Source organism: Tauraco erythrolophus, chromosome Z (genome assembly GCF_009769465.1).
Source record: "Tauraco erythrolophus isolate bTauEry1 chromosome Z, bTauEry1.pri, whole genome shotgun sequence".
NCBI classification, from domain to species: Eukaryota; Metazoa; Chordata; class Aves; order Musophagiformes; family Musophagidae; genus Tauraco; species Tauraco erythrolophus.
Window position 1 is genome coordinate 20,800,015 of NC_141496.1, and position 14,791 is coordinate 20,814,805.

Consider the following 14,791-nt stretch of genomic DNA (forward strand, 5'->3'; position numbering starts at 1 on the left):
TACTCCTATCGGTAAAACCTCTCAATTTGTAAATCACTGTCCTTACTGTGTCTCTGTACTATTCCGCCAAGAATGATTTTTCACTTTTCTTCTTTTTCTGCAGCGTTGTTGCTGTTTTGAAATGGAAAAGCATTACACTCTCCCCACGATTCAGAAATATCTGATGGGAAGAAAGCACAGAAAATTACATATTAGAGCCTGGAAAGTTCTAATAGGATGATTTACAATAGAAAGTATTTTGCAACCTTTGCCTAATACAAAGACTATGAAATAATGGCTCTAGGTCTGACATTTAATTAGGATTATATAATACAAGGCTGTTACTTGTTTGTTGTCATTGGAAATTAATGCTCTGTTGATTTGATAACTGCAGAAGACGTTCGTTGAAAGTTTAACTTTTCATTAGAACTATTCTTCTTCCGTCTTCCTTTATTTAGGGCAGGAAAATGCTGAATTCACTTGCTTGTGCAGAATTTTTATATCTGACCCTGTCAAACTGTGCTGTCAAAATTGAGAAGGCGGCTGGCTTCTCCTGGAGAAATGCAGAAACAGTTAGTTAAAATCAACAACTCCTCCTGTAGGAATTTCATCCCTTTTTTTAACAAACTTCTAAATAATTTTTGAGTTTTTCAGTAAAATTGAAGCTGAAACTTCAGCCAAGCTTTTTTCACAATATCAATAGACTTTTAATATAAAAATAATTAGAGTAATTTTAAGAGTATCGCCTTTTTCTTCCCCCAGAACCAAAACCTTTTTGGTCTTTCACTGTATTACAGATCCTGCTATAACACTGTTCTTTTGCACCACGTATTTCCAGAAACTTTTATGTCATTTGAGGTTTTGGCACTGAACACTGTCGTATCTTCGAGTCTTGATTTATAGCAATGTCTTTAACCATGAACACAGCACCATAACATTTCCAGGGCATAAGTACTGCTATTTAGTTCCCTTTTACAGTTAAGGCATTGAAAATACGACTCTGCTTTAAGAGAACAGGGGTCATAGAATCATAGAACCATGGAATGGTTCGGGTTGGAAGGGACCTCAAAGATCATCCAGTTCCAACCTCCCTGCCATGGGCAGGGACACCCTCCACTACACCAGGTTGCTCAAAGCCTCATCCAGCCTGGCCTTGAACACTGCCAGGGATGGGGCATCTACAACCTCTCTGGGCAATCTGTTCCACTGCCTCACAACCCTCTGAGTGAAAAATTTATTCCTTATATCTAATCTAAATCTACCTGCCAGTCTTCCTGGCTTGAATAAGGAAATAAGGGGAAAATTGGATTAAAACCAAAACAGAGCTCCTGCAAGTACCACAGTATGTTAGAGACTTGCGTATCTCAGTGAACCACGAACGTGGATCGATTTTAGCTGGTGAAGCCAAGAAATATGTTAAAAAACAGGTGCAAGAAGACGTAGCAAAGCTTTGATGTCTTTGCATGGCGTGCACCATTTTGTCTGTGACACGCGATGGGAAAGAACGGAGCCAAAAATACCCATCCTACAGCTTTCGTGCCCGAGCAGGAGGGGCTCCGGCCGCCGGGCACCTGGGCTGGGCGGCCGCAGTACGCTCTCCGCCGCGCTCGCCCCTGCGGGCACGCACTCCGGCCCGCCCCGCCGCCCGGCCAGCGGCACGGCGAGGCCGCTGGGCCCGCAGGCCTGAGCCGTCCGTCCCGGGGGAACGAGCCGTCCGTCCCGGGGGATCGTCCCCTGCCATGGATAAGGCGGCATCGCGTCCTAAGCTGACCCTCCTCACTGCTGGCGGGGGGTTGGGGGGGCAGCAGAACGCCACCCCTTCCCTTCTTCCCTTCCCTCGCCCTCTCTCCATCGCACCTATCCCCCTCCTTCCCTGCCCCTCCCGCTCCCTCTTTCCGCCGTCGCCTTCGCGTTTCCTGTCTGGGCGGAGGAGGTTTGGCCCTGCGACGCCGCCGTCTCCCAGCGGCTGCAGCGAGCGTCATGGCGGCGGCTCTCTCAATGTCAGCGACTCTGAGGCAGCTTGTCGCGAGGAGCGGGGCTGCCGCGGCCCGCCTGTGGCCGGCCAGGTAACGGGCACCGCGGGCGCTCCGCCAGCCGGCCGGGCGGCACCGCCGCAGCCAGCGGCCCGCCGGCGCCGGCAGCGGCCCGCGGGGGCGGCCGCGCTCCCGAGGCGGGTGACTTGGGCCTAGAGCTTCGCCGCGGCCGCCTCGGGCGCCGGGCCGGGGGCCGCCAGGGCCCGGCCGCCAGCGCGGGGCGGCCGGGCAGCCGGGGGGCGCCTGGCCCCGGCCTTTCCCTGGGGCTCGGCGCGTCCGGCTCTGTGAGTCCTCGCTGCCCTCGTCGCTGTGACCGCCCCCCCGGTGTCCTTGCGGCGCCCGGAGGTCGGGAGCTGGTCGAACGGCAGAGGAGCCCCGCCGTGCCCGGCGGGGCGGGCGGCTTTCGCCCCGCTGTCAGGGAGCCGGGCGGGCAGTGGCTCCTTCCGTCGCCACCGCAGTCTTCCCGGGGATTTGCACCCCTTTGCCCTATTCTGTACCCTCTAGCTTTTCCTTTCCATCCCCTCCCCAAGATCTTTTACTTTTTTCAGGGAGCACGTAGCTTCTCATTTGCTGATTCCTTTAAATAATGCTGGAAACCACTTTATAATTTTTGGTGCCACTTTGATGTTTTGTTTCTTTAGCGCAGAGACCTGTATTGAAAGTCCAGCACGTGACCCAACCTCTGGTTGAAGACATGTACATGTGTTTACTTCTGAGTCTGTCACAGAACTTGTGTTTTCGTAAGACTCTCTTCTAGTCAGGAGAAAAAACAGAGTTCAATGCTGTTTGATATGATTTGGAGGGTTTGTTTTTCCATGCTACAAACATCTTTAGGTATAAACATACAGACAAGATAGTTTCATTTTTTAAAATCTGTGGGGTTTTTTATGTATATATGTGAAAACAGATGCCAAAACCTATACATACACACAGGAAAAAAAGGACTATGTCCGTAATGGTATTTCCCACATTTTATGCTCTTCGCTGTCCCGTTGGTTAATGCTGCTTCCTGTCTTTTAAAATGGCACCTGTTTTGCAATGCAGAAGATTAATCCTCAGCCTCATAAAAATGCTTTGGAATCTGTGAATATGAATTGAGGAATTCCCCTATGCTAATGCAGAAACTTACTGTTCATGTTTGACTGCTTGTTTCTGCCCTTCTTTTAGTCCTCCGTGGTGTTGAAACAACTATTGCCTCTGCCATGTGGTAAATTGGATCAGTCAACTGGTTCAGCTTAAAAATAATTTTGTTGTTTGTTGTGAGGTTTTACCAGTCTATCTTTTAAGCTGTTATTCCAGAACAAATAGTAGGATTTAGCAGGGGTGGTGATGAGCAGCATGGAGATGTGAGGTAGGTACAAATAGGTTGGCATTTCTTCCAGAAAATTTCTTCTTTGAAATAGTGCCTTAGATTCCTTCTCTGCCACAGAAAGAGACTGAAGAATTAGTGTCCCTTAATGTTTTCAATAAGAGGAAAATAGAAGATATTTTCCTGAGAGAGGGCTGGAACTCAGGCAGGTTTCCTGGAGAAGAGGCAGGAAAGAAAACTACGAATCTCTCTTATTTGAAGTTTTACATATCTTTGCAATCATTGCTTGTTGGAAGTGAGAATAAAATTTTCCTTGGAACAAGGAAAAGATGTTTCAGAATAAGATTGTTTTGGTAGTGTGAAGAAACAGTTAAGGCTGTCATTCATTGCATAACTTTTGTAAAGTGGTAATTATTTTCTTGATGAAGTTGGCACTGCAACATACATCTTTCCTCTTCTCAATTATTGTTTTATATGAAAAATATTGTTAAGCAGCCTCTGCAGTCTCCCTGCTTGGAAGGGAGACTCAAGTTACATAATTACAGAAGAGGATTCAGGGCTCTAAATTTTAAGTTCAAGATGTGCAGCTCATAGTGAAGAAGTAAAGTAAGACAGGTGCAAGGGAGAAAGTGTATCTTTTGCTTCTGTACCTTCTATTGCTTCTTGAAAGCAGCTATTTGGTTCGTTTTCCTGTGTGGATAACTTTCTTATATACCATATAATACTTCGTATTTTACCAGAAATGTAGGTGTCTCCAATATCATAAATTTCAGTAGACAGGTAGATACCTCAAAGCTTGACAGCATACAAGCCCCATTTCCAGCATTAGTATCTCATATCTCATTTCGTAAAAAGTGGGTAAAGGAACTTCCCTGTCTCACAGAATTGTAAATAGTCTCATAATACAAACCACTTAAGCTCATTTTCCAGTTGCAGTGGTCAGCAGCTCCTACTTCTTTGAGAAGCCGATGGTTTGCAGCATATCTTGCAATTGAATATATAGATCTTGCGATACTGATTTCCTTTCAGAAAAGTATTTTGACAGATACAGTTTGATGCAGGTAGCTTCTTTGTTACAACAGATTCAGAGTATATTTAAAATCTTTGTGTAATTTATTATTGGAGCAATCTGTGTATTTGTCAATCTGTAGAAAGAATGTGCTATACCAGTATGCTAGATGTGTGTCTTAAAGTAAATATAGGTGTTAAAATTACTAACAATGAATATTAACACTGTTCTTAGGAGATGTCTGAAGAAGGTGCTGGAATTGTCAACTGTGATGGCATTTGAATGATGCCACTTCAGTACTATGCTTTTGTATACCCAGATTCAGAGTAAGGTTTGGTCAAGTTTGGTACAACTTGGTTAAATTACACTTTCATATTATTTACCTAAATGAGGTTATGACAGTGATATGGCTTACTGTTTGAGCACTGTAAGATTAGAGTTAAAATGTTCAAGCAGTAGTTTTACTTGCAGTGGTTTTTGCAGATTTGTTCATGTGAAACTTCTGATAGTTCTCCAGTTTTCAGAGCTTCAATTACAGAATAATATAACTGCCGTCTGATTTTGGAAACAATTATCAAGGTTTCTTTCCGGTAGTCACGAGAGATTTTGTTCTGAGTTCCATGAGTTAAATTTAGTGCTCACAAATATTATGACATCCGCTAACCAAAGATTGAATTTGTCAGTACATATTTAAGCATTTCAACAAATGCCTGCCCAAGCTGCTTCATGACTCTGAATTGATTACTGGTAACACAACACAGAAATAAGTGTTCGATCTGAAGTTAAGAGAACATGCAGCAACATTCCTCATATCTTTAGGAAGTTCTGTGTGCCTAGTTTAAATCACTGAAGCAGTGATTACTGAGTCCATTATTGTGCTGTCTGGTGATGAGCCTAATAGACCATCATCAGATGACTTGAGCTGATACAGAAAGTAGAAGTGCCTCTTTTACTTAGATCACAGTTTTGAAGCTTTCATGCTGTGAGATCTGTCAAGGTTTCAGGGGCCTGAAATTATGAGCTCTTCTGAGTTTGACCTCTTCGGGAAGAAAGATGTACTTTGTCTATCTTGCCTAATGACTTCAAATTTTACCTCTTAGTTGTCTGCAGCCAGAATTTTATTAAAGGGTATAATTTAAATAATAGAATTAGTTTTCTTTAAGTTTCATGTGAATTGGAGGAAATCAGAGGAGGGACTCTTACATGTCTTTGTCTTGGGAAAGAGCGCGGTGTCTCCTTTCATTAGAAAATATGGATAGATGGACCTTGGAAAGAAAAATTCAAACAAATTTCTACTAAACTAGGAATCAGCTGTTTGTTCGAAAACCACTTGGTATTTCAGAGACTCCCTTTATTTCAGAAGGTAGCAGAAGTGGAGTATTTTGTGTGTGCAGTTGTAATGCCTGGCCACACAGTCCCTACATTTCATGATAATGGATTCTTCTTGTAACTTTTCAGTGATAGGTGATGGTTCTTATTACAGTACAATAAAATGTATTACCTTGCTTTTGTAATTCTGTTGTGAAGACTCTCGAGCATGATTGCAAATGTTTTGCTACCTCATCATAAATGGATACCTGAGGTTATGAAGCAAATAATTATGGACATTTGTGTAGTAGAAAGCCTGTTGTTCAATTTATGCTATATTCTGAAGAGAATGAGGAAACCTGGGGTGCCATTTAAATCTTATTCTTCAATTATCATATGCATAAGGAAGCTTGGCCCTCAGTAAAAAGAAGGGGAAGCCAATTTTGTAAGAAAATAAAGAACTTATAAAATATAGCACAAACCTGTTTCATTTTCTGTCTTGCTCTTTCATGAATCATAGACAAAATGTTTATTAACTTTTCAAAAAAGGCTTTCTACCTCAAGATAACTAGCTTACTCTTTCGTGTTATTATTTGTTTTGTGTATTTTTTTCTTTCTTCAAAACAGTGTTGACTTTTTTGTTGCATGTTCATACTAAGCCATATGTTAAAATAGGGCTTAGTAGACTTCCCAGATCTAGATCTGGGCAGACCAGAGAGCTACACAAAGATGCACGAAGCTCTGACTGTGTCTGGTTAATAGAAACACTATTTAGCCAGTGTTAGTGCTAGCCAATGTGACATTTGCAGCCTTCCAGTACTTAAAGGGGGCCTACAGGAAAGCTGGAGATGGACTTTTTACAAGGGCGTGTAGTGATAGGACAAGGGGCAATGGCTTTAAACTGAAAGAGGGCAGATTTAGATTAGATATAAGGAAGAAATTCTTCACTCCCAGGGTGGTGAGGCACTGGAACAGGTTGCCCAGAGAAGTTGTGGATGCCCCATCCATGGAAATGTTCAAGGCCAGAGTGGATGAGGCTTTGGGCAGCCTGGTGTAGTGGAGGGTGTCCCTGCCCATGGCAGGGGAGTTGGAACTGGATGATCTTTGAGGTCCCTTCCAACCCTAACCATTCTAGGATTCTATTTTTTGTCAAGTTTGAAATAAGTAGCATGTTGCAGCAGTTGTATTACTGATTATTTCATCCAGCTGTAATGTGTGTCTGCTACTTCCTCTCATATACTGTGCAGGATAACGTACGTGTCGTGTTGTTCAGACACATCAGAAGCTGTGGTTTTCATTAATAAAAAAAAAATATTTCAGCAGCATTTAACTGGATCAAAAGTAATTCCAGTGGCTAACTGCATCTGCAAACAGTGCCTGTAATAATATTTCAAGATAAGACCAGGGGAAAAAATTCTTTCAGGACTTGCCCTTGCTGTATAAGTGGTGTTTATACATAGTTTTGTTTTGTTTATTCATAGGAGAAAGAGACCTTATGAAATACGTGTTTAACTTGAGTTTTAGAAATTAATCTTGAATATCTATTTTGATTTTAATACATATCAGAGAAAGTAGAGTGAATCAGACTATCTTACAATAGTACAACTGTAAACTGAAACGCAGAATAAATCTGTAGGGAGTTCTTTGGTCATAAGATTGTGGTGATGTGGAGTTTTGGAGTAGACTCAAGGTGAAAGATGTAGAGAGATAAATGGACATAGCGAGGGGACAAAAAGATGAAAAACACTGCAATTTGTACACTTAATGAGCATAAGTTTAAAAATAAGACTTGAGGCAGCAGGGAGTGTTTGTCTGATCTTGCAGACAACCTGAAGTAGTAGTTTGGGAGAAGTAGATGTTCCGTATATCAAAGTGTATAATTCATTTAAAACCCATTCCCTTTGACTTGTCAAGTGTTCAAATAATGATTGTGTGGATAAGAGAGGGTCTAGCAGCCAAGTCTTACCTACTCACTGTGACTGAAAGCATAATCAGTAATTATTTTTTATAGTCACCTGTCCTTTGATGATGTTCTGGTGTCTGGCTCTTGTGAAGGAAGGCCCTCTTTCCACATCAGTTTTGCATGCTTTGAGGGAGAGAGGAGGAGATTTCTGACAAGCAGGATTGCTTGAGTCTCTTTGCAGTGCTTTATGTAGGATTTCAAAGTTGCTAAACCATTGCTACTTGCTTCTGTCCTGTAAGAGTTGATGGGACAGCAACATACTGTCTTATGCATGACTGGTGTGTTGTTCATGGATATGCAGCTTTATTACGAGGTCAGAGTGGCTCCAGTGAAGCTCAGAATGGTGTTTTAGATTTCCTGCTTTTGACTTCTGTGGCATTATGGGAAGTAGGGTGTAGGAGCACTCCCTGTTTCCTTTAAAATGGAAAGAGGAAGCTTTGGAAAGCCCTCATGGAGGAAAGGTGATGTTGGATGTAACAAAGCATTAGAGCAGTAAGATGCTGCTGTCAAAGTGTAGAATTCTGTTACAGGTTAAAGAAGTGAAACAGTGAACAATGCCGTGCATCATGTAGTTTAGCTGCCTTCTAATGCACAACCTGTCTCTTAGTGAGCTAAGATCAAGACCATTCTTGTTCTTAAAGTTGTATGGGATTCCCATAATGTTTCTAAAAGTTCAAGTACTTTCAGTATTGGACTAGCTGAGGAAGAGGATGAGTAGAAAGACGTGAAAGTAAGAGGGGCAGAAGGGGAAAGGAAGTTGGGATAGCCAGACTTTGAGAATGGGGGCAAGAGAAAGATGCGTTGTTCTGGAAATGTCTATTTTTCTGATGTAATTATGGAGAAGTAGTTAGAGCAGGCATTATGGCAGCACAATGTTCCTGATGAGGCTTCTTAAATTGCTGTTCATTATTGGGCATATAACTTGAAGTGACTTATTTTAATTACGTTCCTTCACTTTTGGAATTAGAAACCCAAAGGGGGAGGAATGACAGCCTTTTCAGCAAGAGAAGGTTTAATAGAGACAAGCAGACAGACGTTTAAGGTATGTTTGTGTTGAAAGATAACTAGTAAGCTAGCGATGTGCTTGCTTCTGCACTAGAACAGCTGCAACCTTTTCTTACTAGCTCTATGGCAACTATTCATTGTGGGCTCAGAACCACAGGTCACTTACCTAAACTTTGGCATATGTTTAAAAAAACTATTATTACATGCTAGAATAACTTTTTCCCTAAATCTTCTGATCTGAGAACCTAATAATCTTCTCTCTACTTTGAAGATTTGAAGAGGAGTGGAGATAGGAATAAAAACCCAAAACCCTACCAAAACAAACAAACAAACAAAAAAACCCCAAAAAAGCTTTAGAGGGTAGAGGTGAAGTTTTTTGCACTAACATCCTGAAACAGAATGAAATAGTAGTAGAAATAGTAGAACAGAAATAGTACTTTCCTTCAGGGACTAAACAATTTAAAATAGTTTCTGACACTGTGTTTGAAAATGACACTTTGTTTTCAAAACAAAACCTCAAACTTTTTTTATGGAACGACTTTCATGTTAGTATTTCCTAATATCAAATACTTGGTATCTTGAAGTTTGAGAGAAAAGTATTTGTAGAACTTCATACAATTACTTCAGTCATATTTTTTTGTCAAATAGATGTATAGATTGTGAAATGTCATATGGATACATGGAGAAGGGGAATTCAAATGCCAGCTGTCAATAGGTAGAATTTCAAATCTATATTAACAAAATAATAAAATTTGCTTTAGTGGTGGTGGTTTAGAATATACCGTTTGTCATGGTTTAGCCCAGCTGGCAGCTGGGCCAGGAGGAGGCTGCTCACTCCTCCCCCTCAGTGAGGTGGAGAGGAGAAGAATGTAACAGAAGGACTGAGGGTTGAGATAAGAACAGGGAGGGATTACCCACTGACCATGGCCCTGGGCAAAACGGTCTCAGATTTGGGACAAATCAATTTAATTTGTTAATGGTGTGTTCAGAGAGGATAACAAGAAACAAAGCCAGATCTTAAAAACACCTTCCCCTCACCCCTCCCTTCTTCCCAACTCTACCTCCTACCCCAGCAGCGCAGGGGGATTGAGAATGAGTGGGTTGCAGATCAGTTCATAACACCTTGTTTCTAATGCTCCTTTCTTAAAGAAGGAGGACTCCTTACACTCTTTTCCCCAGCTCCAATGGATCGCCTCCTCATGGGACAGTCCACAAACTTCTCCAATGTGAGTCCTTCTCACAGGATGCCATCCTTACCCATCAGATTGCTTCAGCATGTGCTTCTTCCCCACAGAGTCATAGCTTCTTAGGGAGTTGCTGCCCACTCTGGCATGGGGTTCTTCATGGGCTTCAGATGCCTCTCTGCCTCATCATCAGCCTCTAGCAGCTCATGGAGACCATTCTCTATGACCCCCTTCAGGCACAGGCATCTCTGCTCCAGCGTGGGCTTCTCCAGGAGCTGCGAGTGGATCTCTGCTCCACAGTTAATCTCCATGGGCTGCAGTGGGGCTGCTGCTGTCTCACCACAGGCTGCAGGGGAATGTCAGCTCTGGCACACCTCCTCCCACTCCATATTCACTGTCCTTGGTGTCTGCACAGCTGTTTCTCTCAGGTCTCAGTCCTTTCAACAAACCTCAGCAGTCCCGCCAGGATGAACTCCTCCCAGCATGTGCCCTGGGCGCTTCGGAGCTCTCCCAGCGGTGCCACTGCAGCCATCTCCAGTCGGGCAGCGGTGGCCCAGCATGGGCAGCCACCCATCTGGGAGGCCGAGGGAGCAGCCCCCAGCTTCCGGCCTCCCCCCTCTCTTCAGTATAAGTCCAGCCCTAGTTTGGGGCTCCTTTGTCCCTGTCTTAAATACAGCATTCGCAGAGGTACTGTTTGCCTCATCTCCGGCCTGAGAGGATGGTGGGTCTCACCTGGCCAGAGGTGGCCTGACCAGTTTTGGAGCCGGGGAAGCTTTTCACAGCTACTTACAGGGGCTGTTTCCGCAGCCCCTCCTGTGCTACCAAAACCCCACCATCACATAAACCCAGCACACTGTTCAGCAGATTTAACTCGTACTGGAAAAATGCTACTTTTTGGGTTACAAAAATTGCCTTGATCTTGCCTTAATGTAGATTTGAGTATTATGACTCAATTAACCTTGTTATTCGATTATACATTTCAACTTGATGCAATATTGATATATGATTGAAAAAGCCCAGAAGACAGGTGGGTCGAGTTGTATTTCTGACTGATAGGAACTGTCACTTGGAAAGCTGTTCTTCACAAAAACAGGCACTATCAAAATGTGCCAGTGAGATACAGAAGTAGTTAAGTTCCAAAACCCAAAGCAACATGAGAATTTATTTGATACCATCTACCTCAATAACTTGCTGCTTTGACCTTTCACTCACAACTAGACACAAGCCAAATCAGTATCTGATATTTCTTTTTTTGAGAGGAAATAAATAGAATCATAGAATCCTAGAATGATTCGCGTTGGAAGGGACCTTGAATATCATCTAGTTCCAGCCCCTCTGCCATGGGCAGAGACACCCTCCACTACACCTGATTGCCCAAAGCCTCATCCAGCCTGGTCTTGAACACATCCAGGGATGGGGCATCTACAGCTTCTCTGGGCAACCTGTTCCACTGCCTCACCACCCTCAGAGTGAAACATTTCTTCCTTATATCTAATCAAAATCTCCCCTATTTCAGTTTAAAGCCATTACCCCTTGTCTTATCACTACATGCCCTTGTCATAAGTCCCTCTCCAGCTTTCCTGTAGGCCCCCTTTAAGTACTGGAAGGCTGCAATAAGATCACCCCGGAGCCTTCTCTTCTCCAGGCTGAACAGCCCCAACTCTCTCAGCCTGTCTTCATAGCAGAGGTGCTCCAGCCCTCAGATCATCTTCGTGGCCCTCCTCTGCACTTGCTCCAGCAGCTCCATGTCCTTCTTGTGTTGCAGACTCCAGAGCTGAACACAGTATTCCAGGTGGGGGTCTCACGAGAGCAGAGTAGAGGGGCAGAATCTCCTCCCTCGTCCTGCTGGCCATGCTTCTTTGGATGCAGCCCAGGATACTGTTGGCTTTCTGGGCTGCCAGCACACATTGCTGGCTCATGTTGAGCTTCTCATCCACCAGCACTCCCAAGTCCTTTTCCTCAGGGCTGCTCTCAATCCATTCTCCGCCCAGCCTGTACTTGTGCTTGGGATTGCCTCGACCCACGTGCAGGACCTTGCACTTGGCCTTGTTGAACTTCATTAGATTCTCAAAATGCTAGTCAAATCAACAGTAGGAATTATTAGACCAATGTATAGCTTTTAGTGTGTTAGACCAATGTAATAGGTCTTCCCTGTGGCACTGTAAATCTCGCCTATTGTTAAGCACGTGTTGATGAGTAGTGAGGATGAAAACACTAATTACGGTTAATATGTTTGGTATTTCTAACTTTTATCTGCATTCTCCGTTTTGAATGTTGTTTTTGTGGACATCTTTGTATAATTTACTCTATGGACAAATCATCAGTATAGCAAAAATTTCTCATCATCCTCAACCTTGTGACTGTTTATTATAATTTTTTTTTTTTAAAGGAATTTGTGAATTTTAAGCATGCTTGAAAACAGTGTTAGACATAAGGTAAATTTCTGTAGATACAAAGGCAATATCACTATTGAGTTCTGTTTGGGACTAAATCACAGTCTTGTTCATAGTTATTATGTTTTTTGTGATTTTTTTTTGTGATGCAAGAACATATCTATTCTTAAACTTGTACATTTTCAATTCTTTGAGGGTGAACCATGTCTGCTTGCAGGGCCTGAAATTTAATTTTTAGTATTTGAGAAAAAACTGGAAATTAAACATGTCCTACTCTGCCATAGGCATCTATTGGTTTTTCTGCTGTTGACCAAATTGTCTATCCTAGATGAAATTGTCTATTGTAAGAGATAGAAATGCTGAGAGGCTTATATACTTAGCAGGGAAGCTTGAACCTACTCACAAATATTTTAAAAAAACCCTACGTTAAAAAAAAATAATCTTCTCTATACTAGTAGTTTCAGTAAATTTGTGTAATCCTTAAGAGCTTATTGTTTTGTATGTTTTATTCATATACATGTTTTCATTTTCATGACAATACAGTAGATTTTTACAAGCTTTTAAAATTCTTTTGTAAGAATTTGATTCTGAGTGTGTTACAGTACAGTATACCTCCAGAGTGTCTTAAGATCACATCCTTTATTGTTTCTAATAAAAGATACTGTTAAACTAGCAGGAGGCAAGCTGAACAGTTAACATTACCTTCTTTATAATGCATATTTCCATGTTTCCTAAGAAATGAATGGCATATTTCTGTCTCAGTTTCAAAGTGCAGTTGTTCCCTTCTGGCAGTATAACACTGTGTTTAGGTACTGTTTTGTTAACAAGCCACTTTCTAGCTGCAGTAATTTCTGTCTGTCTTAATCTTCCCTTGACCTGTGATGGATGTTGAGGAAATAAATTGAGTTTTGACTCAACTAGACAGACTGTAGGCAGCTCTAGAATGTGTGTGGGCAAACAATTCTTGCAGCTGCTTATTCTTGGTGTGTTAACATGGAAGATTTCGTAAACAGAATCTATTCATTATTTTTGAAAATCAGATTTGATGTCTTTATATAAAAATATTTGAAGATCTGTCTCTTATGAATGTATACTCTATATGTAAATACTTCTTCTGATGTTGTTATTTACCATCAGTCTAATGAAGTAAGGTTCTACTAAATGTTAGTGATGCCATTTGTATTGGAGTCCAAACGAAAAATTTGTTGCAGAGGATAACTGTTTAATGTTTAATCTTTTCTATGTATTTTTAAGTAGAGATTTTTATGGATATTGCATCTGATGTCAATAATGTTCAGAAGTACCGTCTTTCATTATAAAACCAGAGATGTATTTTGTGGCTATTCAAAGACACAAGAATAAACAAGTGGCTTACTACTTTCAGTAGAACTGCTGTATTTTACATGAAGGAGGAAAACGCAGCGCTCTTCATGCAGTAGCTTTGACTGTTCTGTCATGTATCCAAGGAGTATTTGTATATGCTGCGTAAGTTATCTGAAGGGAAATCCTGCAGCACTGATGTTTTGTCATACGTCAGTGTTGATTGTGCCTACCACAGAAAGAGACAAATAATCTGAATGTTGTTGTCTGAACTGGAATTCAAGAATAAGATTTGCCTTTGAAGCACTAGTTTTGCCTCAAGGGTTTATTCCACTTTAGAATTCTAGAGTGGGCAATAGCAAGGCTAGCAGTCTCCTTTCAGAGAGCTAATAGCTGCTCAGATAGTAAGAATATGAAAAGAGACTAGCAAAAGGAAAGAATAGTACCGGTGGAGAAGAGGGTCAGTGTATAAGTAAGAGTACAAGAGAACACACAAACAGGGTAGCTGATGAGATTATTTTTATTCTCAAAGGTGAGTTCTCCAAAAAGACTTGTAAGGTGTGTTTACATTAATAAATAGTGGTAAATGGAGAGAAAATTAAGGAAGATCGCTATGGAACAACAGGGCACTTAAGGTCTCATTTAAAGTAGGCTTCATTTAAATACTTGGCAGTTTCATTACTTTTGTAATACAATAATTTATCCTTCATCGGTGTAAAGAGTTGTTGTCCCAAAACTGCAGATGCTGATACACTACTCTATAGCAGAAGGGACTTTTTTTTTTCGTCTCTAAGCTAGTGCCATGTAATTGATACTTGCACTTGCATGTAGAATAGCAGTTAAAATTTTAATGTGATAATTTTTTTAAAACCTTCTGCTGGAGACACTCACATGGGTTGCTTACGTTGCAGCCAACCGTTTGTTTTAGCTAAAGACAGATGTGTATTATAGAAGCTAGTTAATCACACTGGTACTCGCAACAAAAAAACTGTGTGTTTAGTATCTTTTTAAAGAGATAAGATTTAAAGTTGGTCATAAAAATTAAGTCCTGTGCTTTGGTTGCAAAGTGATGAGGTTGAGAAACAAGTGCAAATATATTGCATACACTGGAAAAAAATGAATTTGATAGGAATTAATGACTAGCAAAGTGTCAGGAAGCAGCAAGGACTGGCTGCTCCTGAAGACAAGGCAAGCTGGAAGCCAGGGCACAGTCCTACAGCATCTATACATGAGGAGAACTGAGTGCTGGTAAGAGTCCATAGACAGTCCCACACACAGCGAAGTCATG

At 41.8% G+C, this 14,791-nt stretch overlaps 1 protein-coding gene across 2 annotated transcripts in view; it reads left to right on the forward strand.

Moving 5' to 3' along the window:
- Positions 1-1,936: 1,936 nt before the first annotated feature.
- The window catches only part of NDUFS4 (NADH:ubiquinone oxidoreductase subunit S4), a 53,616-nt gene continuing 40,761 nt past the window's right edge, over positions 1,937-14,791 (forward strand). The window contains exon 1 of one of the 2 annotated variants that reach the window (XM_086629585.1): positions 1,937-2,045. In XM_086629585.1, the coding sequence (XP_086485711.1) occupies positions 1,960-2,045 (86 nt within the window). In that variant the 5' untranslated portion in view covers positions 1,937-1,959. The remainder of the gene's footprint in view (positions 2,046-14,791) is intronic. The other variant, XM_086629584.1, reaches the window with a different exon arrangement.